The sequence below is a fragment of the Ixodes scapularis genome, unplaced genomic scaffold, assembly GCF_016920785.2.
Source record: "Ixodes scapularis isolate PalLabHiFi unplaced genomic scaffold, ASM1692078v2 PGA_scaffold8__174_contigs__length_109621045, whole genome shotgun sequence".
NCBI lineage: Eukaryota > Metazoa > Arthropoda > Arachnida > Ixodida > Ixodidae > Ixodes > Ixodes scapularis.
Window position 1 is genome coordinate 104,278,617 of NW_024609883.1, and position 25,020 is coordinate 104,303,636.

The following is a 25,020-nucleotide window of genomic DNA, read 5'->3' on the forward strand; positions in this document are numbered from 1 at the left end:
GGCAGTAGCAGTTGCAGAGTCACGGTGCCGGAAAATTGGCTGCAGCACCCGGCGAAGATGGTCAAAATCTGCACAATGAAACGGAAGGGTGTTTGATGTTGCTGCATTTTCGCTGTACTTCCATGCCCAAATAGAAACGCTTGTACCAGAAAAACACATGAAACTACACTTAATGTCATGGTGGAACTGCTAAGACAAGACAAATAAAATAACAAACAACCCGACACAAACTCTCAAACACAGCCGGGTTGATTCCCACGATAACGGCAATAGATACCCCCCTCACACACACACACACACGCACACACACACACACACGCGCACACACCGAAGCAAAAGACATGCCGACGCAAAGACTTGGCCGAACCGGCCTAGAAAAACTAAAGGCTGGATCAGATATGAACGCTTGGGTGTGATAGACTCCATTATGACTGCTAACCACTGCTTCCGACGACATGGTTGCAATGGCAAGCGAGATCCTTGCAGCACATCGTAAGGAATACTAACGTAGTTGGTCAAATTCAAATGCAAGTTCTTAGCCGTGTGCTCTCCAAAGTTAGGCACACCACCGATAACGGATAGCGCCACTGATAACCCAGTAAGAACAAGATATATCATATTCGCCAAGTTTATATGAAGTTCAAGTTTTTTTTTTTTTTTTTTTTTTGAGGTATGAACTGTCATTATGTTATATATGTCGTTTCACCCTGCCACGGCCCGCGGTCCAGTAGTATGTATAAATAAATGAATAAATAAATAAATAAATAAATAAAAAGGCGATCGATTGACATGAATGCACGTTGCAGGAGGTTACCTTGTCGAGTCCTCAGTGGTCGTCCGTTCTTGGAAGTTTGTCTAACTTTGGGCGAAGTTTGTCGTTCTGGCCATATTCTTTCACTCCTTGGCGACGGTTTCTCAATTTCGTTATTATTTTTTTTTGATGGGTATTTACCGCCGTTTTCTTGATAATAATATCAGCGGTTTTCACTACTTGAAACTATGTTATTCGTTACTTTGTTTTTCGATCGGGGATTACATGGGGATATTTCTAAACCAACTGGCCTGTAAGCTTGTATTTTTTGCAAGCCAAATATATTATCTTGATAAAGCAAGAAAAAAAAATGTCTACGAAGTTATTAATTTCGCTTTTTATTTACCATGCAGTCAGATTGATGAAGTATGTTCTAGCCATATTACCGCTGGCTCAGTTTCTTCTTGTGGTGTGAGCTCCCGGCTTATTCGTCCTTCGCAAATCTGAAGAGAGTTTTAGTTTTGAGAATTAAGGCTTACGGATGTCGCCCTGCCCCCATGATTTTTTTAAAATCCGTTTCATCCATCCATGCCGAAAAATCCGATATAACTTTTCACTATCCGGATTATGGAACCGGAAATTTGTTACTGGAAACCCGAAATCCAGATTGCAGACAAAGGAATTATTTCGGAAAACCTAAATTCCAGATAGATTCCAGATAGATTCCAGATAAATTTCCGGTTCCATAATCCGGATAGCGAAAAGTTATACCGGATTTTTCGGTAGGCAACCAACGGTCAGATATCAGGTTACATGCGCCTGTAGACGGAATTACTGCCTAATAAAATGGCATCTCGAGTGATGTATGCCTACATAGTGTCGAGGACATCGTTTTAAGGACTATAAATATGTTAGGTTACACCAACGACAGATTAATTAATCGGTTTTGATGACAGCGCGTAATTGTCGGCAGGAAATATTTTCGTAAATTTTTCAGATCCCATTATCCCATAACCTCATAAAAACCTCAGCGAGCCTAAACACCCTGCCAGTGACCCTTGTCGTCAGGAAGGGTCACTGGCAGGGTGTTTATGCTCGCGGAGGTTTTTATTTGAACATGACCTGCAAACGCTCAACTACCCAGAACATAATTTGCGGCTCGAAAGTCGTTTTCTTTACCTCGGGAAACAGCCGGTCGAGAATTGGCTGGTCCCAGTCGCGCTCACTCTCTTCCGTGGTCACATGGCGTTCAAAATATGCGTACCAAATCTATTCAAAGTCGTGGGTCATCCAAGGAACACATTCAATATTAAAATTAGAAAAAGAATAGGAACCCCATTTTTGCGGCCTCCAACAAACTGCGAATAAGTTTATTAGCAATGCTTGGATTTGGGCTAGTTGGTTTGACTTTAGAAGGTATGCTGCGCTGAAAACTAACACTGAACACGAAAACACGTAATCTATAGTTGCCGCTAACGTTAAAATTTTTCGCTCGCACATAAACATGTAAACTATAGTTTATATAATTTATGTCTTCAGTGTAACATCGCAGCGCAGAATAGCTCATCATGATGTTGATAAAAAAAAAATGTTGCACAGATCACAGGAAGTATATGTACACGCCATTCTCAGTATGGCGACGACGCGCTGGCGGGGCACGACGAACCAATATTACGACGGACGGGGGGCCGCTGCTTCGGAACTGTCGTTCGTGGTATCGGCCAATGGATCTTCAAGCGCAGAACATCGAGCGGATAGGGATATAAGTGCAAAACAATCGCACGACAAACACCGCACGCAAATTCGTCGTCTGCTTGACACGCCGGAGAAGCGGAGAAGAAAAAACGCGGTCGGTTGTAGCCACGTGACTTCCGGCCATGAGCTTCCGTGCTCTGTCCCAATTTCGGTTTGCAACAGTTTTTTTTTTTTTTTTGGGGGGGGGGTATTAAAAATATAGGAGACTGCTGTACGAAAATATTGATTGGGTAGTCTTTTGACACCATATTAAATAGCCTGGCAAATTTCTTTTTTTAAAATCGGAGAGGGGGGGGGGGGGTAGTATGTCATTAAACACAAGGCCTGGTTTATGAGCTTCATCTCGCTTTGTGATTCGTTCTTCTGTGTTTTATCTGCTAACACGGCAATATCATTGACTACTGGCCAGTAATATTCTCTGGACCCTCCAGACCCTATGCTTTCTTACCTGACAGTGACCGTGGTTTAGGAGCCGTCAAGCCACGACATGGATTTCGTGTTCGCCAAGATTACGATATCATCATTTTGCAGAAATTAGGAATAGTATAGATATAACTTAATTATTCTTAGTTCAAAAAAGCATTATTTAAATATTTCTTGCAAAAAAAAAATTGGCGTGCGTATATTTATACAGCAAGAAGTTAGTCTGACCCAACTGGCGACTTCTCTCTCAGTGTAGATGTGCGATTTTGCCAGTGTGGGACAACTGCTAGCCTGGGGTCTTTAACGTGCATCACGCAATGGGGATAGGCGACCGCTCGCCGGTACGATGCTCATCCAGATCAAAACGGACAGAGGTGGGGATTGTGTCCTTGATTCTTGGGTTCTGCAGCGCGAGATTTCGCTCCACGTGCTCGGAGCTGGTGTGTAAATGAAGAAACAAAATTAAATGTCCTGCATGCCGTTCCCGAAGTGTGCATATTCATCTTCTTTGCTCACTTGAGTTCCAGCTTGTACCGATACAGCACACGCGGTTCTCTAGACATCCTGGTGATGTTAGAGCGTCGCATAAATGTATGGCGTGCGTCCTGAATTTTGTATAGGTTCCTTGTTGTAGAACGAGCTTGGCTCAACTTTTATCCTAAAAAAGAGACGTGGACTGTGAATCGTACTCCCTACCATCACTGACTCGACTCAAGAAATGCAGAAGGTGCCTTGTCATCAACCCGCTTCTTTTTTTCCTGGTTCGCAGTACTGCTTTCTTCTCGACTCATGGGAGGCGATGAGAACGCCGCATGCGGTGCGATTATTGGATGCCTGGGACTTGCCCTGTGTCGTCGTCGAACTGCAGACATTGGATGCTCTCCGTCAAACGCTGTTCCGCTTATCGACGAGATCTAGCCAGATTGATCTATAAAAAGAAACATACAGAAAAGACTCGTTTCATTTACAAACTTACGCGACTTTGACGCCCACGCCCGGGTGTGTTCGACACTTCGAAACAAACAAGTTCCAACCCACCTTGCCGGACTATATTTACAAATTCGAAAATCGTCAGCCTAAGATACAGTGCGGCCGAACCTGTTTCACCGCTCGCGCTATACGCAGACAAGAGAAAACAAAAAATCCGAAATAAACAAATCTCTTTCTTGTCTTTCGCGCCCTTGAGGTTTCCAGAGCTTCTAAATGTTCGGTTGTAAATTTTTCTTTTCTTTCCATACGTAAAACACGATACACCGACCGGTTGGTTTCGTCACGGGAAAGTGGTAATTTCGTTTCGCACCAGTGCTTATATACGGCAGCACTCCTTCTTCTTTCTTTAGACTCCTCTCGCTCCAGCGCTCCTATTGGCTACAGCGGCAGTGACGTAGTGGTATGATCACCCTTCAAATATTTATATCCGACAACAGGTTTTTTCTCGACTCGCGTCTTTCATGCGCAGTCCACAACAGCGATGTCGCGGACACAAGTCGCCTTCTTCGGCGTTCTCCTGGCTGCCTACAGCACAGGTATCTCAGTCTTCGACTTCAACGACCGCCCGCGCGTCTCAACGGAGAACTGTGAACCGGACGCCAAATCTCAAGACATCGGTGACCGGGCAACCTGCACCTTCACCAGGCACGTGGACGTGGACTCGACGAGGATCCCTCCGGAGATAGCAAGCGTCAAGTGCAACTGCCGCGACAGCCTGTGCAGCAAACTCGGAGACTTCCGGTGCCAGGAAGTGACGGAGACCATCAAAGTCGCCTTCGTTAACGAAACGTCATCGGTGGTGAGGCGACAAAGCAAGGAGGTGACCGTGGCCTGCGTCTGTGCCATCAACCGAAGTGCAGGAGCACTTCTAGGCTTGAAAAGAACTGGACAAGTTGGGCACTCCTTCCGTTGAAGCTGGAATGGTATGAAATGTAACAGATCTCATTGAATCATTGCATTAAATAATAAATTTAGGATGTGCGAATAGTGGTTCGCATCGAATAGTTCTGTGTCATTCATAGCCTTCACAACGCAATGCAAAGCCACCACAGCTGGTTTTCTTAATGGTGTTAAGTTTAGGCGCAATACCGCGCTGTTCTATTCTAACAACTATTCGTTCACTTTATAGATTTTAGATTCAAAGTTAAATATTTCTAGTAGCTCCCATTAACAGTAAATATTCCTTGTAATTTTATAGAGGTAACATATTTTTCATCGATAACTCTTAATATTTTGGTCTGTTGGTGACACACAAAGGGTATGTGCAAGAGGTAAAAGGCAAATGTTTTCAAACAATGTCTTTGCCTCGACAATGTGATAACTTGTGGAAATTATGATGGAAAATAAAATTTAACTATTATCTGCTTTTTATGCTATCCATCGTAAGATTTTCTTTTGCGTCAGGCATAAATGCCAAAATGATAAATTGCTTGATGTTTAAAAATTTAGCAAAACCTTAGATAACATTTTTTTTGCACAAAACAGAAATCCGAATAATATCGCAATTATTCGGTTTTTGTCGAAAAGGTGGTTCAGCGGTGTACGCAATATTACATGTACATATAGTAGCTCATCTAACACGGCCGACAAAAGACTATGCTAAAGTAACCGTTGTCATCAATGTTACTTCCACATCAGTGAGTGCATCAGACCGTACATCCCTGTCTAAAGAGGACGGACCCCAAATATGTGTCGAAATTCCTCACGACTACCTAAAAATGTTGAATTCAAGCAAGAAACGTTATTGACTCATGAAATCAGGAGCGCTTGTACTAGAGGAACAGATGAAACTACACTCATTATGTTGGAACTGCTAAGAAACTTTTTGCTATAAAATAACAAAAGCACGACACAAGATCTCAAACACAGTCGGGTTTAAACACGAACTCAACTCTGTGACGTCACGGCGCGGTGGTGGCGCGTCGGTCGCACTTTCGGTCTGGGGCTGTGTGCAGAAGTCCCCATGCCAGACGTGTATTCCTGCGTTGTTTTGAAAGGAACCAGACGAAAACTTGCATTCTCGTCAAAACGTCGCGACTGGGGCCGTACCAAAAGAGTCGAGAAAGGTTCGAAGGTCAGCTTTCACGTGCTCGGTTCGTCCGAGAATTAGGATATGAGCCGTGAAAGGGGAAAAGCAGACACCGTCGGACCACGATTGCTTGGGCGCGAAGACCTTTGGGTTTAATTCAAGGATACTTGAGGTCATCAGATTTATTTGTTTTGTTCCAACATGAACGCCAGAAAACCGTCAGGTTGTAGGGACCACCTGCGGACTACGTTCAGCGCGTCTTGAAGTTCAAGCGGGCGCCTGATTGTTCGAACTGTCGTCTGCTCTTTCAAACGTTTCTGCTTGCCGTCTGCTCTCTTAGACGACGCCGGCCCGTAGACCAAAGGTTGGCCCGGTACTTGCGATAAGAAATAAGTGCAGGCCTCAAAAGACTTAAGTTTGAATTTTGGTAAGCAGGCTCAATGTAAACGGTAGATACAAGGAGATGTTGATCATTGTTACCAGTGGTCATCACCTACTTGTTATGCCTAATTCACTTGGTCCGATTCTACTTGCGACTTTCAGTATCGACGCCGACCCATCTCAGCTTACGGTTCACGCTTTTGCAGCCCGAGCGGCGCCGCGACTGAAATTTGCGAGCGAAATCTCATCGTGCGAATCAGGCTTTAGCGTACATACTGCGGCGTTCACGCGGAATGAATCGCCAGATGTCACATTATTCACGCGAAGTTTTGCGGCGTAACGAGCCTCAGTAATTTCGCTGACGCCGCTTAAATAGTCAGATATTTCCAGGAAGACATAGAACCAACAATTCGAACGCGAAAAAGGCCAGGGGGACTCACACCGACGCCGACAAGATCACTTTTCAATGGTTTGTTTATGGGCGACGGCGAGCTCCTGGCCCACACCCCCATCGCGCATGTGCGGCGCCGGTGACGTCCGCTAGGGGCGCTCCGGTTTGGTTGTGAACATGAGTTGGTGCATACCCAAGATAACGGCAATAGATACCTCACCACACCGAAGCTATATGGACATGCCGACGGAGATACTTGGCTGAACCTGCCTAGAAATTAATGCCACTGTCAGGCGGGCTAGTTTAGTGTCACTACAAGCTAGTGCACTTCGCCTTTAGTGTCATTTCTGTAGTGTGCCACACGGCTCCTTGCTGAGGAACACACTTGGCTTGGAGTGCGTTTGACGAACTCATTTCGCTCGATCGAGTGCGTGGCATCAATAGGAGTGTTTCAACAGTAGAACATAACAACACAGAAACCAAAAGCGTGGAGTAAGTTTTATTTTATAAAGAAAAAGAAATTCGTCAAAGAGACGACATGTAGAAGAGTGGCATTGCAGAAAAATAGTGGGGTGGACTTGGAGTTTAGGCTGATCTGAATCAAGATTTGCGCAGCGGTGAATTGATAAAAGACGACGCCAAAGTCAGTCATTCATGGCTATCTTGGTTAGAAGAGAATGATAGAGCCTACCTTTGTTTCAGCATGTAACTACTCGAGACAACACGATAGTTATGATCTGATTAGGCAGTGTCAGGGCCTCCTCGTAGACTTCAGTGGAACGAAGCGGAACGCCAAAGTTGGATATGCTTCGTATCTTAATTAATGTAACGTAGTGTTAGAGCACAGCTCCTAGGCACCTGTTTCTGAGTTGAGCGGCGCCGGCGCGTTTCCCAAAATGACGTCACACGTGACGTCACGTGTGACGTCACGAGAGTAAAATTTTCCCGCTAAATTTTGCGGTAAAAGTTTTTGCTAAGTTTGGCGAAAAATTTTTTTGCTAAATTTAGAGAAAACATTTTACCCGTGTGACGTCACGTGACGTCACACTTAAAATTTTAGATGACGTGTCATGTGACGTCCCACATCAATTCAGCGGGAACTTTCCCCGGCTAAATTTAGCGAAATTTTTACGCTAAGTGGGATGGGAACAGGAGAGGAGGATGGAGGGTACGGAGGGGGAGCAGCTGGCATACCCTCCCCTTCGTACCCTTCCTCCCTCCTCCTCAAGAGCTGCCCTCCAATTCGGCATTACAGAGAATTGTAAAAGTCTAATTTTTTAACGTGTCTTTATTAAGGGGTATCGGTGGTCGAGTGGGCTAGCGCCCACCAGATCGGAGTACGTGGAGAGAAAGCTCTCGCTGGAGAACCCAGTGATCCTGAGCTCAATCCCCAGCCCTGCCCGAAGAACGCACTTCCAATGAAGTGAGTTCGGGGAACACACTACCCTAATCGAGTGGCCGTGACACTACGCTCGCTCCGGTAGACCGAGTGTGTAATCTCAATAGCAGTGTTCAAGGAATAAAAATAATAGAAGGTATTAAAGCTGCGTAAAATTATTATTATTTTGATAGGAATAAAATTAGATTCGCACTTGTTTTCTGTTGGCAGGAAAGTAGTACATTGTAGAAAAACAAGCGCCTAATCTAGTTTCCATCCTCGGCCCCTTCGCGACGGTCAGCGACGGTCAGGAGGCACCTGCAAGACTCAACCAGGAATCTGAAGGTAGCAGGAGAGTCGCGAAAGGCTTGCTTGAAATAGAACTCGCCCAAATGGGGCAAGGAGCCTTCGAACCACCGTTCGTTCCTCCGGAAAGTCCACCGTTCTCGACTGATCACGGGTAGGTTGTCGGTCACGAGAGCGGCTATGGTGAAGGTATTGGTCTGCAGCTGCTGGTCGATGCCCTTGAAATTCTTGCCTGTGCGTCGGCATCCAGGTCCAGCTGCCTCTCATCTGAAAGGCGTTCGGCTCTCACGGAGAAAAGTGCATCAAACACGCGCTTTCACTGTCCAACATCGCGGATATCGGTCTCTAGCTCGTCCTCCACACACCCCATGATGTTTCGTTGTGGCGAGTGGCGAGTGGCCGAGTGGGCTCGCGCACAGCAGCTCGGAGCACGCGGGGCGAAAGCTCGCGCTGCAGAACACAGGAATCCTGGATTCAAACCCTACTTCCGGCGTGCGAACGTGTATTACTGGCTTGTAATGGCTGATCGTAATGATCAAATTAGATTTAAATTTGGAATAAAGCTCGTGACTTAGCGCAACAGTGTGTGGTAACGTGTTTATAAGACGGTGAAGTTATTTATGAAAAAATGCGTATGCACTGTAATATTTTGCGAGCCCATTACTTACCCATAGTTATTGCCATCATTTTGGAGTGACACTAAGTTTTCCCGTGTAGCACCAACACACTTGGAGTGTGTTTCGACGGGCTGAAGTGCACTCGCTTGTAGTGACACTAAACTAGCCCGTCTGACAGGGGTATAAGACTAAAGGCTGGATCATACATGTGCGCTTGGGTGTGATCTAGCGCATTATGACTGCTAACCACTGCTTTCGACGACATGGTTGCAACGGAAAGCGAGATCCGTGCAGAACATCGCGATGAGTCGTAGTGCAGCAAAACTCGTCGCATTTACGAATGTACGTGACCTTGACGTCCACGTCCGGGTGTGTTCGACACTTTGAAACAAACAAGTTACAACCCACCTTGCCAGACAAGAGTTACAAATGCGAAAATCGTCAGCGTAAGATTCAGTGAGACCGAACCTGTTTTACCGCTCACGCTAGACGCAGACAGGGGAAAACAAAATTCAGAAATAAACAATTTTCAACTTGTCTTTCGTGCCCTTGAGTTTTCCAGAGCTTCTGGAAGTTCGGTTATAAATTTTTCTTCTCTTTCCATGCGTAAAACACGATTCACCGACCGCTTGGTTACGTCACGGGAAAGTGGTGATTTCGTTTTATTTATTTATTTATTTATTGCGTTCACATACTACTAGTCCTGTGTTTAGGACTCCTATAGGAGTGGGAAAAAATACTTCAAACAAAAATATGCAGGGGTCAAGCAACAGTCACTTGCATTTCGTACATACACATCTAAATTTCAGGAAGCGCGCTCAATGTATAAAAAAAGTTCCTCAGGTCGGCTGCAAGACACGAGGGTTTCGGGCAGTGCATTCCACACCTAAAATGTGTTAATATGCTTCGAAATTATGTGATCAAGAAGCTTGCAGCAGCTTGAGGTTAGTGAAATCGGCCGATAGTTCGATACATCGAACGCATCACCTGATTTAGGATTGGAATAACTTGTCATTTTCCAATCGTCTGGAATAGAAGCAGAAAGCAATGATGCCTGAAAAATAATGAAGAGATATTTGGCAGACGATTCAGCGTATCTCTTCGAAAATGAGTTTGGGACTTCGTCAGGTTCTTCTGACTTGGAAGGGTCAGTGATAAGTACTGGCGAAAAAATTCCTTCATAAGACAAGGGTACATCATCGACCGCTGGAGTATCAGAGTGTTCATTGAACACTGGTGGCACACCATCATCGCTCAAAAATACCATAAAAAATGATTAAACGTGGTGGCTATATCAACTTTTTCAACTATTGGCTCACCATCATTAACCAATTTGGAAATGTCATTCGTCCTACGTGAAAGATACCGCCAAAATGTCTGGGAGCAGTCAGTAGAAAACTAGACATTGTGATGTTATAGAATTTGTGTTTAGTCTCTTTTTATGGCAATTTTTTAGGTGTGCCCTCAGAATTCTAATAGTTTCACGCATGCCTTGCCTCTGAGTTTTGCGGAGGTTTGCTCTACATCTAGAGATTTTTCGCTTTTGATGGACTATATTTTTCGTAATCCAGGGGGTGTTGTTATGCCTCTTTTTGTTTTGGTGGGAATGTACTGGTGAATGCATTCGATCAATATTTCCTTAAATTTCAGCCACAGAATGCTAACATCGTTTGTTGGGTCAAGGCTCAATTGCCTAAAACAGGGATAACAAGATTCCAGTTTGTCTAAACGCGAACGTCATCTGCAGGATCAAAATCTTTGTATGTTGTCACATCGCTACGCGCGCTAGGTTGCTCACCAAGCGATAAGGACAGTAAAACCATGAAGTGATCGGAAATGCCTAGTAATTCCCAGTAGTCGTACGGGCACAAAGTAACACTTTCAGTTAGAAAGAACTGAGCAGGAACAGATTTGCATTCACCCTGCGCTCGTGTGTACAATTTCACTATCTGAGTTGAACCGTGCGAAAAGGTCATATCAATCAAAGTGGAACAAAGAGTTGCGTCTTGGTTTCCCGGAGAATATAACATTACAGGTATTTACACGCGTTTTAACTAAAAATTCGATGCTTATATACGGCGGCATTCATTCTTCTTTATTCGGGCTTCTCTCGCTCCAGCGCTCCTATTGGCTACAGCGGCAGTGACGTAATGGTGCGAGCACGCTCAAATATGTATATGCGACAAGATGTTTTTCTCGACTCGCATCTTTCATACGTAGTCCACAAAGAGTGACCTCGCCGCCACAGGTCGCCTTTTCCTGTTGCACTCTGCTTGCTTGCAGCGCAGGTTCGATCTTTTTTGCGGGTAATTGCGATCCCACTGTGTCCTCGAGCAATATTGGCGACCGAGCAATGTGCACTTTCACCAAAAAAGTCGATGTGGATTCGACCAAGACAACTCCGATGATAGCAAACGTGAGGTGCAACTGCCTTGACAGCCTGTGCAGCACACCGGGAAACTTCCGGTGCCAGGAAGTTTCAGAGACTATCAAATGTCGCCTACGTCAGCGAAATGTCATCGGTGGTGAAGCGAGAAAGCAAGGAGGTGACCGTGGCCTGCGTCTATGCTATCTTCCGGAGTGTGCGTGTGGTCAAAACGCTCAGAAGGTGTTACAAAGGGCGAAGGCTGCGGCAGAGAGCACACGAGCCCTGGACTAAGGGCCCCACATAGACCAAAAGGCCCTTGCAATCAATACAGTTTACTCCTCCTCGTCCGGGCTGTATTTTGGAACCGCCACTTTCTTGGCACAGTAACAATGTCAGATGCGACGCTACCAGCGGACCAAAAGGTGTTGGATTTAATGTCGCGGTGTTAATGTCTACAAACGTTAAACGATAGATATCCGTGCAAATTTTGTTTTCGTAGGAGAAATGATTATTACCGATAGGAAAACGCATTTGTTCTTTGTCAGTGGTACGCTATACTTTGTCTCATCCTACGATGGACTAAAGGCCAAAGCCACGGGCCGCCAGGTCCAATCACGTTCCACGCAATACTATGACACGCTTAACATTAATTAGGGGTGGACGAATGATGCTCGAGTCCAAAAAGCGCCGCATCATTTCTAAAGAGCTTCGACGCCACAAAGAGCCTATATGTCGTGGCTTTATTTGAGATGTAAAATTGTTGAATCACTCAATGCTCTTCGATTCAAACCACTGTTCACCCGTCCCCTCATCAGTGATCCGAGACGCGGGCACCGATACGGTCATAGAAGCGAAATACCGCTCAATTTCTAAGTGGATCGTGATTTGATCTGGCGGTCCGTGGCTTTGGCCTTTAGTCCATCGTAGGGTGGCACGAAGTATAGAAGTATCTGGAGTATGTAAACAATAGCGGGTGGGCCTAGCCTCTTTCGACTGGAGGATATGGCGCCAGATGGTGGGGATTTGGAGAAACTATATTTTGGCGGACTAATCGCGTAAATGGGGCACAAGTGCGGCAAAACCGCGGAATTGGAAAACGCATCGACAAATTATTCTTGGCGGGCGCTACCGTTTTTGAGGTGTTTATTATAACGTTAATATTCAACATATTTATATATATCAAATCATAAACTGTTACTCTATATGCGAAAATTCTTTCTAGTCTGTTACAGTAGGCTAGACCAGTTTCAGTTTTGCAACTTCATTGCTGCACATGTATATGCATACATCATCTTTTCACGTCATTCGCTCGAGCCTCTATCGGAAGAGACTGCAATGGCATCGTTAGTATGTGCGTTTTTTTTTTTCTTTTGTTGTCGCTGTATTTTTCTTTGTATTTTGCGTCAGTTTTGGAAGCAGGTGTGCTTTCCATTTTTTCGCAACGTTTACTGGCGATGGCGTTGGCTCACTTTGACAGTGTGTTGCATTCACTGTTCGCATGATCTTCGTCTCTTGAGACCAAGCACTGAGAACGCTTGCACTCACACAGACTGAGAAGCTCCTTAGCGAGTGTGCAGCATGCATGTACAAAGAGGTGTCACACATCAGCTTGCCCCAAGACAACAGCGCACTATAAACGCCCTTAAGGTTTGCTAATACGTCGTACAAAAGACAGTGCGCGGACACTGTCTGAGAAGTGTATGACTTAGGCTAGGTGTCGCAAGCTACCTCTCGTTACAAAGGATATATGCCATTAACATCCATCTATAAATGCGATGGTCCTGTCACATTGGTCATCCATACAAACACTGTCTGCAGATATGTTTAAGGCGTGCATATGTATAAATCAAATATGCTTCAAATATGCTCTGATGCGCGTTCGCGCAAAATGTTTACCATGTCTGCAGGAAACACCGAGTACTGCGTCTTTAGGAATGCTGGTTGAAGAAAGTGCAAAATTAAGGGTGTAAAATATCTTAACGTGTAGTTCCAAAATGTGAGTTTCATATTATTTTATAATGACAGTTCTTTTTTTTAAGTTGAATTTAAACACAGAGCCTGATGTACTAAGTTCTGTTCACGCTGCATGCTTCTATCGCGCTATGTATATGGGAACCTACCTATTCGACTAAAATTAAGACTAACAATATTCAGAGTTTCAGTTTTTGTTTTATTATCATTCGGCTCTTTTCATCGACCTGAAGCGTTGTTGGTGAAGCCGTTGTTACGACGATCTGCCACGTTCCGCGTCCCTCTCTCTGGTGTGAGTTCGCGAATTCTCCGATTCTGCGTTTTCGGCATGTGGGAAGAAAGAATGCATTCGTCGCCACACCTTCCGCAGAACTTACTAAGGTCCCAGCTAAGACTGGACTTAGGGTTACACAAGGGCCAAGTAGGACGACCGTCTAAGTGTCACTCTGACCTGAAATATTTATGTATGAGGGCCGTGTAAGTGCTTTCTCCGCTGTCACCTTTGGTCCGCCTCAAGAGTTCATGGTACCCGGTGGTCACATCTCTCGTTGTAGGGGCCTGGAGATAGCATTAGAGCGGAACATAATGATATCACGAGTGGCGTATTCTATTGGACAGCATCGAAGGTATGTTTTTTTTCTAAAGACGCGAAAGCTCTTATATTGCACCGATATGACAGCCGAATTCACTCGATTCTAGAACGGTCCGTTCTGGTCGCAGCGAATCTTGCTGTAGGTGAGCCTGTGAAACGGCGTCCCATCCCGGCAGGCAAAGCCGTTCAACATCGAGTTATACCCTCGGCTCGTCCTCAGAGGTACCAGCCAGCGGAAAGAGCAGCCGTGGCACGACAGAGGATTATCTGAAACATCGGTGAAAATACAACATCACATGTTTTGGCGGGGTTGACTGATCATGTATAATTAAAGATTTTGTGTCCGGTGTTTAATTTTTTTTTTTTTAATTTAGATGTGCTATAGATTTTGTTTTTCGATATTAATTTTGGGTGTCATAAAAACAAAATGGGGTTTATTGGGGCTCATGTTTGAAGAAAATGAGCATAGGATTTTCCAAACTCGAGGGAACATATGCCTGTGACTCGAATACTTTCAAATCGCCCCGGTATCAATCAGATATAAAATGAGATAATTGTACGTTATTCTGAAGACCAAAAAGCAACCACGAGAACAGTTCAGTGCAGACTATTTTCTCGGTCAACACAAACAAAAAACAAATGCAGTTAAAGTTGTTTTTTTTTTGTTTTTTTTTTCATCGAATTACAATTTTTGTTCGAGATTTCGGATTTCCATGATTTTGATAGAGCCCGCTAGAGAGGTTCGTTCTCGGGGTTTATCAGTAAATACTGAAAACGCGTAACCCTATGTTTATTTATTTATCCTGGGGTCATAAGAAAATTCGTTAGCTTACTCGTAAATGAAGCAAACCAACGCGCCCCCCCCCCCCCGCCCCCCCCCCCCCCCCCCCTATTACGTTTTTACTCATCTCTACAATATACACACCAACCAGCGGCTCAGACGTCGTGCCTCTCCGGAGGCACAGCTGTCAGCGTGGAGCTGACACTTCACTTAACACTAATTTTCTACCTTTGCAAGCGCAGAGACCACACTGGGCGCAGGCAAACGAAGGGTTGTTTGTTGTTTGTAAACGGTCTGTAAATGGATACATTTCGGTGAAAATCTTGCTTGATTTCAAGCGTATACCTTCAAAGCAAGCAAGGCTATGTTGTGAACGTTCATACGAAGTCGCAATGACCCACAAATGTCCTCTCGATGTCCACAGGAACATCTGTGGTGGCAGGGTAAGTGCCCCGAAGGTTCTACTCTTTTTACCGTTGATTGAGCATGGTTCAACTTACTTCCTAGCCCGATCATGGGCACTTCACCGAACTTCCTGGGACTGCGCAGCATCCTATAAAGCAATGGCCTAAACACGTCTTCGGAAAGCGTGGTCAGGTTGTTGCCGCTGAGATCCAGGCGTTGAGGTGCAGTCCCGGCGAACGCCGTTCGGCTTATCGACGAAATCAAGCTGTCGGCTAAGTTGATCTATAAGACAAAACAAATGTTCTCAACGGCTTGTGATAAAACGTATGTTTCATAATTTTAATAAAATTAGCTGTTCGGCTATACACATAACGAAAATAAAAAACAAAACAAAAAAAAACATGCAAAGGCCAAGGTCAAGTGGTAGAACAGGACAGGTCAAAATTAATTAGTCGGTAGTTGTTTAGAGAGCAGGAGGTTTCTGCCAGAACATGGCAACATCGTTATCCGCTGTAGACGAGACATTTAGCTAGTGTAGTACAACTGCTAGCCTGAGGTCTTTAACGGGCATCACGTAGTAGTGAGAACTGGACAAGCGGTCACTATCAATTGACGTTTCAATGTATTAGTAGTGAAAGACAAGCAGGAAGTGAGGGATGTGATAATTAAACAGAGAAAAACAGATAATAATCATTTAAAATAAAGTGTGAAACGGAAAGTGTTCGCAAATTTCATAAATGAAATAGAACATGAATGCTTAAAAAAAAAATTCTTAAAACAATCTCCAAGAAATATTTTTATGGAAGTAGTTGAGGTAGTTCATTTCTTTCTCATATAGCCCTATATACGGTGCACTAATGCATGTATCCCCTTTGAGTTTGATGATTAGAGGCTCATAAATCGCTCTTGTGTTCCGGTAATAGTATCGCTTGAGGACTTGTAGTCTGTTTAAACGCTGCGGTGCATTCGCAGTCTCTGACGTGTATAGACAGGTGTCCAGCGGCTGTCTACCTGAGTGAAAGGGTGTGCTCCAGCAGTCTCACATTCACACACCCGGCAGTTTGGCCCACATACACTCTGCCACAGGTGAATGGTATCTCATTTGCGTCACCTACTCTGCATTTGACACATTTGTATTCATGTACCGTGCATTGGTCAGTTCACTATTTCTGGGAGTTGATTTTAGGGCAAAGCAATTTAAGATTGTCCGGTGCAGAGTGTACTACTTGGATGGCAAACTTGTTAGCTACCCTTTTCAAGTGGTATGATATTTTGTGGGTGTAGGCATTAACTAATGCATTGAAACGTCAGTTGATAGTAAGCGCATAATCCGGTCATGTTCCACCACTTGTCGCCTTCGTACTTTTTGAGTTTTCATCGTAATTTTAGTAGGTGAGAATGAAAGAATGCACCACTTATTACACACATTTCATAGGAAGATTCAGCTATCCCGTCAGAAAACTACTCGCTCTAAGAAGTTTTGTCTTAATTATTATCTAGGCAAGCAAAGGGTTACAACAATGAACATATATTGCAACATATGCTGCTTTGTTTCTATGTTGTTTTGATAGATTGCTGTTTTGTTATGTGCAGTTTTGCTTCCTTTTTTTTCATGGGACCGTTTACATTGTGCGTTTTTTATGCTCTTTTTATTTGCCGTGAAATTTTCTACTAGCCTGCTCCTCTGTTGCGTTTCAATATGAGCAAAACTTGGAAATTAACAATGAAAAATTACAAAGAATGCGACGTCTCTTTTTTTTTTTTTAAGCGCAAAGTGAGTCTAAAAGAAGAAACCTGCAATTAATCGCCCGGAAAAAATACTTATAAGATACAGCGTGCTCTTTACTGTTTGTCGTTACAAGAACCGGAGACTATACAAAAACAAATCAGAAATAGTGTCAACACACTCAGTGTGTTGTCCCCCTTCTTTAGTTTTTATAGTCGCGAGTTTACTTGTAAAAATCAATTACCTATTTCTACTTTTTTTTCTTCCTGTTTTCTAATAATAAATTTTAAAACGAAAGTCCCAGAAATACATCCGGCAACTGTTTGTGTCCGTATTTAAAAATCAAATATTGGAGCCAACTCCTTTTTAATAACAATTTAGGGTTCCGAGAGCCATAAAAAAGTTAAATCATGACCGAACTTGATATTCTATGGCCAGCGTCTGGGTGTCTTGTTCCTAAATTCCCAAACAAGTGCAAAACAGCCAGGCTTCACTGCATGATTGTTTGATTGACACGTTAGTTTTTTGTTTTTTTTTACTTAGACATACGACCTTTACGTATGGTTGTTCGGTTTTCACCTGGCAACTTTGGGCCAAAATGGCCAAACATGCGCAAGAACTAGGCTTCACTGGTGTTTGTCCGGTTGATCAGTGGCATTTCTCGTTGAAGTCTGGCACTTTGGCAATTATGTAAAGGGCCAGAGAAATGACATAGAAAACGCGCTTTGGCACCCCTCCCCCCCTAACGCCTTGGAGCAAAACCTTATTAGGTTCAAGTTTGGTCCCCCGGACTGCCAAATATGGGTTAAGTTAAGCGTTTCTCTGACGCGCTGCCTGGATATATATGGACTAAAAAATATATGTTCTTAGTCACTATAGAAAGACCCTTGTAATCAGGTATTGACTATTCTTTTACCGTGAGCCCTGGCTGGATGCTGAGTATCTTCATGGAATTGTCCCCAAGGGTCGTCAGCCTTGTGCCACTCAAAAATAATTCTTTTAATTCTCGCAGGCCTGCAAATGCCTTGGCACCTACAGATACGATTGGGTTTTCAGAAAGCACCAGCGCTTCGAGTGTCGGGTGGCTGAAAGCCTGCGCTGGAATCGTCCGCAAGTTGTTCTTTCCGAGGTTGAGGGTGAGGAGTTTCGGAAAAGAGCTGATCCTGTACATAAAAAACAAGGCGAATTAAATTCGTGTAATCTATACTTCGTTTCAAAACAAATGCCCGTTCACAAAACTTGCATTTGCTAACGACCGAGCTCTTGTGATCTCTTATGACTAGGGAACACGCTCAGAGCCATTTATATATATATATATATACTGACAGAGTTTGGTCAATGGGCGGAGCTTGTTGCTTGCTAGAACCAGCGTATTTCGCAATAACTCAAAGTGGCGTTACTTCTTTTTCTCCTTTATTCCTGAGAAATCGCATAAAATTCCTGTGAGTCAGAGCCCCAAAATGGCGAACGGAAGTGGTCATCTCCCGGTTGTCATACCACGTTGCTGTGGTTTCGAGACTGTCAAAATCTCCTTAAGAAGGCCAAACTCTCAGTATAAACGACTGTGAATACACTGGTTCGCTGCCGCCATCTATCAGGTGACCTTAGAACTGCGTTTCCTCAAAGCGAAGGTTTTGCGCTATTTACGAGATAAAATTTACGCTACTATTTAAAAGGAAGGGTAATTAATAAAAGAAAGGGTAATTAATAACGTTGTTAGCAGTTTTTTCAAGCCAAAAAGAGAGTGATGCGCAAAGAAATTCTAAATTTACTAAAATATCAAGTGTTCCACGGCATTTCCCTAAAAATAAAGTGGATGAGATCAAAAAGGAGAACCTCTTTACGGGAGTCAAAGAAAGAATAAAAACACTTAAGGACAAGGACAGACAGCACAGTTTTTTCAGAACTGTGCTGTCTGTCCTTGTCCTTAAGTGTTTTTATTCTTTCTTTGACTCCCGTATTTTCACCAACACGCTCTTTCATCTTTGCCTCTTTACGGAAACAAAGTTCCATCCGCGGTGGACTTTATTGATTTAAAATGTAATAATTACCTCAGTGATTAACAAAAAGGTACAATTAACTTTTTAGTCGGTAAAATAAATATATGGTTTCAATTAGAGACTTGCTGAGCATCATCGAAAACCTTTAAATCAGCTCATTTTAGAAAGAGGTGAAGCACGTACAACATTTTACGGCGTTCCAAAAAAAAAAAGGCTAAACTTTGGACGCGTTTTTAGTTTTTTTGTTTCTACCGGATCGTACGTTTGCGTCAGCGACCCAGCTACCACTTCGCCTCCCTCGTAGGATGGAAAGACGAGGAGGCAGAACCGATGGCTCAAAGAAGCGTTCCGGTAGGAAACAGAAACCTAAAAACGCGTTTAAATTTAGCTTTTTTTTTTTTTGAACGCTTTATATGTATATTCTTTTTTTAAATAGGTTGATGTAGTGCTTTTCTATGATGCTAAGCAAGTTTCTAAATGAAAGCATGCGATAATATATCTAATTAAAAAGTTAGTAAATGTTAGTTAGTTATTAGGCTAATTTGTATGTTTTATTTATTCCTTGACGTCCACTGTAGCTGGAAGTTTGTACCCGTATAATAGTTTCTTTTTTTTCCTCAATCACCCCGTTTTTCAAGATTTTCTGAAGTTTTCGCTAAAACAACCGCTATACAACCGGTATATAAGACACACAAATCATCGTGACTTACCCCTTAAAGTCGAAGGACGACAAAGCGTTTTTGAACAAACTTATCGACACGAGGAATTTCTTCGTGTTATTCAGGGAGCCCAGATCAAACGCCGTTAAGTTTGCATTAATCTCGACGTGTACGTGGCGGAATTTAAAGTCTCCGAGGACACCGGCGGGAAACGACTGAATCGGAGTCTTCTGAATCCAGAGGGACTCGTGCTCGTTGGCGCCTGTTGCTCGGAAAGCCTTTCTAAGCTCTTGGGTGGAATTGGCCTTCATGCAGTTGATGCCTTCGTGGTCGCAGGTGCATGGACGGAGTGCTGCGCCGTCTGGACAGTGGGCGGCTTCCGATGCAGCGAGCAAAATGTTCCAGCAGAGTAGAAGAGCCACCAAGCGTGAAATCCCTGCGTTCGTTGCGTAAATGTGTTAAAAATTTGCAGAAACCCCAATTTCCAAAGTCACATACTGCAGGAAATGCGGTATTTAACGAGCAGTCATTTAAATTTGTTTAGAATACTTGAGACAGTCCTTTCGGGGATTGATGAAGAGCGTTACGAAAACGAAAGGGGAATACGCCAGGCAATGACGGCGAAAGTGTCGTCCGTATGGTTGTTCATGCCATTTCTTTTTCATGTCCTAGTTCAGTCACCAACACCCCCCCCCCTCCCCCCCCCCCCCCAAAGAACGTATTGTATATTACTCCATCTCGCGTGACCTAGGGTCACTGTTTCACTTCCTATTGTCGCGTCACGTAAAATTCCCCGCTAAGTGTTGAGCGGAAACGCGTCCCGCGTGAGCGACAACGCGTGAAGCGATCTGAATCGTTGTACTATAATACCAATTAAATTTCCCCGCTGTATTTAGCGGCAAAATGTATGCACTGGCGGAGAATTTTTAGTGTGTAGGGGGTTCTGCTATAAAGAATCTTATGCATGAATACACACCCGGGCTCTTAGAAAAGCATGAAGCATGTACATCATTATATACCTTAACTACTAAGAAAATTTTATAAATCACCTGCACCATTGCAGATTCACGCTTCAGTAGGACTGAACGAATAGAACAAAGCCACTTAAAAAAGTGTGCTGTTTATCAATTAAAATTTTGTCCCGCATCAATGTACAGAAAACAGCAAGAAAAGGTTATCACCGTGATCATATGTCCACTTCTTAATCTGAACAGATGCGTTTCAGGCACACGGTGAACTGCCAAGGTGCTAACTCCCACGTTTCTAACAACTCTGGTGCAAGTCAGAGCTGAGACAAACAAATGAGATAATCAATCCTTGATATCCTACAGTGCTGGAATATGTCCGAAATAAAATATTTTAACTTAAATTGTGACAAGAACTTTTTTATTATTATTGTTGGAGAAGCTCGCATTTTGAACTACGAAATGCGAAAGAAACATTTGGCGACCAAAACTGGGTCGCACGAATAGGCCTCTAAACACGTTATAGTGAGATTTTTTTGCATACAAGCTCGTATTCTAGAAAATTATAAGGACCGTCCTAAAAATATTTAAAAATATATAAAGCATAGAGATTGCGTTTAAAATTAGAGGAGCCACAACTATCGCTGAGAAAGTGTATAGATTACAAATTATTAAATTTAAGCGCTCGCTCATCTAGATAAAATAACCATTCGGCACATTTAATTTAAAACACCACAGCAAGATCACTGTTTTAGACGTGTTTACAGCCATTGCCATAGGCGTGCAAGGATATGGGCATAAACTGATGTTCTTGAACTCTGAGCCCTGCATGTTAGATATGTTAAAAACAACAATGATAGAAGCTGTGGCGAAGACATAAGCTTTACATGTGGAAGCTTTTCGCTAACATAACCTGCACGCGTAAAACCTTACTTTCGTTCATATAACCGGTGAATACCGATGGTGCTAAGTATGTTGTAGGAACATGTGTCCATCCTTAACTATAAGCTAAATATTTCTTTTGTCACTTAAGCAGTTAGTTCAACAAACCATGCAAACAGAAGATGTGAGCTATGATTTCAGCTGGAAGCCCATTAGAGTGTCGAAATTCTTGCCGTGTTTTTGCTTACAACGCAAACATTCTTCCAAACCTTTTACCTGAGGGTTCGGCTCTCGTTTGCTAGCTTTCGAAAGTTTTTTTTGTTTTTTTTTAAGTTAATTTTTTGGCGTAGTTAATGTTCTGTGTTGCTTGAACTTACAATTATGATAGAGAGTGCGCACTAATTCTCCATTCCATTTGGTTTTCATTAACTATATTACGAACAATTCAAATTGGCGATAACATAATTAGTGCCGTCAGAAATTACTTTAACAATCTTTTAGATGCATATTTGAAAATTGCTGCTCCGAGAATTTGCGTAATTGAAAACCGCGAGAGGTCTTAGAGTATTGTCAAACGAGGCGTGGTACGGCGACGAACAACCCAAGGTATGCAAAACCTTTACCTACCCATGGCGGTGCTTTCGGACAGATCAGCGACTGGGGTGCTGGGGAAAGATTTCCCTCATTTTTATAGATAGTGGATCAAGTCAGGTGTTTCTGTCAGATGTGCTGCTGAGTCAATACCTTCTGCACAATGAGGGGCGGAAAGATTACTGGAATCTTTCGTGTTTGCTGAGATAGCGCTTCACGGGATAAGATATTGCGCGGTTCTCAGCCGTGTACATACACTTTCGGCCTTATCCGCGATAATTTCATCAGGTCAGGCAAGAAAGTAAAAGTCGATATGATTATAATGCAATTAATTGCAAAGGTGCAAAAGACAAATTTGGGAGTTTTACGTGCCAAACCTACGACGGGCATCTGGCACGCCCCAGCGAAGGACTGAGGATTAATTTCGACCACCTGGGGATCTTTTGACGTGCAACCGAAAGCTCGGTTACACGGCGCCTTATCCGCAATAAGCCTCCGTCATATTGCGGGCACCTCGGTCGGGATTCGAACCCGCCACCTGGGGATCCGCAAGCCGGCGCTCTCGCCTCTCAGCCATGCAAAGGTGCAAGCGAGCTGGACAAGAATGATGAAAATAATCCCTGGAGAAGGGGAACAAGAGGACAAAGGACAAACACAAATCTCGAAACACAGCTAGGTGACTGGTGCGCTACCGAAAAAATCCGCCTGGTCCGGGCTAGTTCTTTATCTTCTGGGAAGAAAATTTACCAGTAGCATAGGCAGGCATTTATCTTCTTTTTTTTTATGAAAAGATTGGGGGATGCATGTGTAGATTATAGGGTCGGCTAGAGTTTGGGGGAGGCAACCCCCCCCCCCCCCCCCCCCCTTCCTGGCTACGCAAACGCTCTTTACGCGGAAAGCTTTGGAATTTTTATATACCCAAGGCTAGAGCTAACTGCAAACACGAGTTTTAACACGTTTCATGTATAATTACTTGAAATGGTTTCGTTTATTCTTTAATTTGCCGGAACGTCTGCTTATAGTTTGCCAGGTTATCGGAACATGGGATGAGAAGCAAGGAAGCAATTTCGATGTTATTGCAACATGGGCAAACTTTTTGTTATGGGAGACATTATGATAACCTACTTACTGAATCATGCTATCAGAAACAATATTCCCAGTATTGCACGACATGAACAAACTTAATCGTGTCATAAGTATAATTAACTTTCTGAGCTAATAAAACACTTGAAAGAACGAGTTTGAAGCACCTCGTAACGCTGTATTCCTACTGATGGCCCAACAGCAGCTGCGAACACGGTTGCTTAAATTAAGAAGCCGAACGAATTCGCTTCGCGGCTGCGATTCGAACTCGCATTCGAATCGCAACCACGAAGCGGACCCTCTCATTTTCATCATCAAACGCGCGTAAAATTGTAACCGCTTTGAAGACGCGGTTCTACAGCCAGTGGGTATACGACGCCAGGGCGCCCTCTTTACAGGTTGCGAACGCAACTTGTGAATGATAACTTCAATCGTACAACAATCATTCCAAAATAGTAAAGAGAATGATGGCGGAGGCTATAGCCACTTATTAAAATCAATTTCGCTCTTGTGCAGTCTTACTTAGTCTGGTGTCCGCTAAGAAAGAGGGGAGTAATTTAGTTGTTTATGTTGTTTTCGCACCAACTACTCAACAGAGTCGTAATAAGCAACCTATGGTGGCACTGACTTTTACTCTCGTTTATCGAGGCCTTGGACTTCTTTTTTATGTCAGACCAATGACAATAATAATAATAATTGTTTATTTCTACCAGCATAGAAAAGTTTGGTATTGCGGATGCATCAAAGCCAACACGTGGCTTGTGCGACGCCATTCTCCAATAAAAAAAAACGATATGTAGCATGGGTAGTTACTGAAAATACAATAATATAAAGCAGACAAAAAAATGTAAACATAATTCCATGAAGTTAGTCACGCTAGTTATAACTTGAAGATTTTACGCGAAAAGATATTATGTACAGACTAAAACGGAAATCAATAGCAATGTCACAGCAAAATGAAATACCACAAAACTGGAAAATATGCGAAAAACAAAATTCACGGAAGGTCTTCTGTTAAAATGTCCTACACACAGCAGAATATTCATTAATGTTCCAGAAAGGCAGGTGCTTAAAATTGGCACACATTACTAACCAAAATGAGTCTGCGATATTTCGCTACTAAAACGAAACCAATAGTTCGCTATTAAAACGAAATATCTCTAAGCATCTTTTTTAACTTTGCTCAGGGATGTTTGGTTTAGAAGTTCAGGTGGTAAGTGAGAAAAAATATATGGCACATAAAACGCACGCGTACTTTCGCCATAACGAGTGCGGGAAAAAGATATGGTGAAAAGGGTGAGTATGTCGAAGATCACGTGTGGGTGGGCTTAAGATTTTGAAATCAGAATTCCAAAAGTGCCGCAATACCACTGAATGAACATAAAGGGTTTGGAAGTTGGGTAGTTGCAAATATTCGAAAAGATTAGCGCTGTCAGGTATTTTAAGTTTATAAGAGATACTTTTCAGGATAGCTTTCAGGATGCAGTCCACCTTGGTTTTCCAATAGTCACAAGAATGGCCGAAAACGGTGATGGAGTAGCGAAGGACGCTATATGCAAGCGAATGGGAAATCATTCTTCGAACAGTATTAAACCTTGACGTTTCTTAGGCTTGCTCTATATCGACGAAGTAAACGACTTATCTCATTCCCGAAAGCAGTTGGGAGACAAATCATACGATTCTCACGCTCAATTTGTTTGAGCATTTTTGGTTTCAGGACCGCTATTCTGGCGAAATGGTTTTTTTTGCATACTTCTACTTGTAACATAAAGTCTGCATTCCAGTTGGTACTGAGCGCACGAATATTAACCTTATTATTATTATTGTAAATGCCGAGACAATGAGTTCGGAAGTGAAACACACTATAAACGTTGTTCAGACCTAGATTTAAACGCAAAATACTACCACTAACGTTAAACATTGCGTACACCAAAAAAATAACTGTGTGAAAAAACAGAAAATGCTTGACAGCTCTT

At 43.2% G+C, this 25,020-nt stretch overlaps 2 protein-coding genes across 2 annotated transcripts; one reads left to right on the forward strand and one right to left on the reverse strand.

Annotated features, from left to right (window-relative positions):
• Positions 1-4,379: 4,379 nt before the first annotated feature.
• Positions 4,380-4,913, forward strand: LOC8023263. The gene has a single exon (XM_002399719.5). The coding sequence runs from the start codon at positions 4,401-4,403 to the stop codon at positions 4,830-4,832; it is 432 nt and encodes a 143-aa protein (XP_002399762.2). The 5' UTR covers positions 4,380-4,400; the 3' UTR covers positions 4,833-4,913.
• An 8,625-nt stretch (positions 4,914-13,538) lies between these two features.
• On the reverse strand, positions 13,539-22,126 carry LOC115317184 (leucine-rich repeat transmembrane protein FLRT1). The gene is made up of 5 exons (XM_029976776.4): positions 21,998-22,126; positions 19,575-19,959; positions 17,781-18,027; positions 15,234-15,420; positions 13,539-14,219 (listed from the first exon to the last, which is right to left on the reverse strand). Exons 1-5 carry the CDS (start codon positions 21,999-22,001, stop codon positions 14,056-14,058), a joined length of 987 nt encoding a protein of 328 aa, XP_029832636.3. The 5' UTR covers positions 22,002-22,126; the 3' UTR covers positions 13,539-14,055.
• Between the last annotated feature and the right edge of the window lie 2,894 nt (positions 22,127-25,020).

Excerpts from the sequence above, each read along its gene's own strand:
- LOC115317184 (XM_029976776.4), bottom strand. Across the intron at positions 18,028-19,574 it reads TCGTCCTTCGACTTTAAGGG|GATCAGCTCTTTTCCGAAAC; the intron begins GTAAGTCACGAT and ends TTTTATGTACAG. Across the intron at positions 15,421-17,780 it reads GCATCCAGCCAGGGCTCACG|ATCAACTTAGCCGACAGCTT; the intron begins GTAAAAGAATAG and ends TTTGTCTTATAG.
- LOC8023263 (XM_002399719.5), top strand. The coding sequence starts at position 4,401 with ATGTCGCGGACACAAGTCGCCTTCTTCGGCGTTCTCCTGGCTGCCTAC.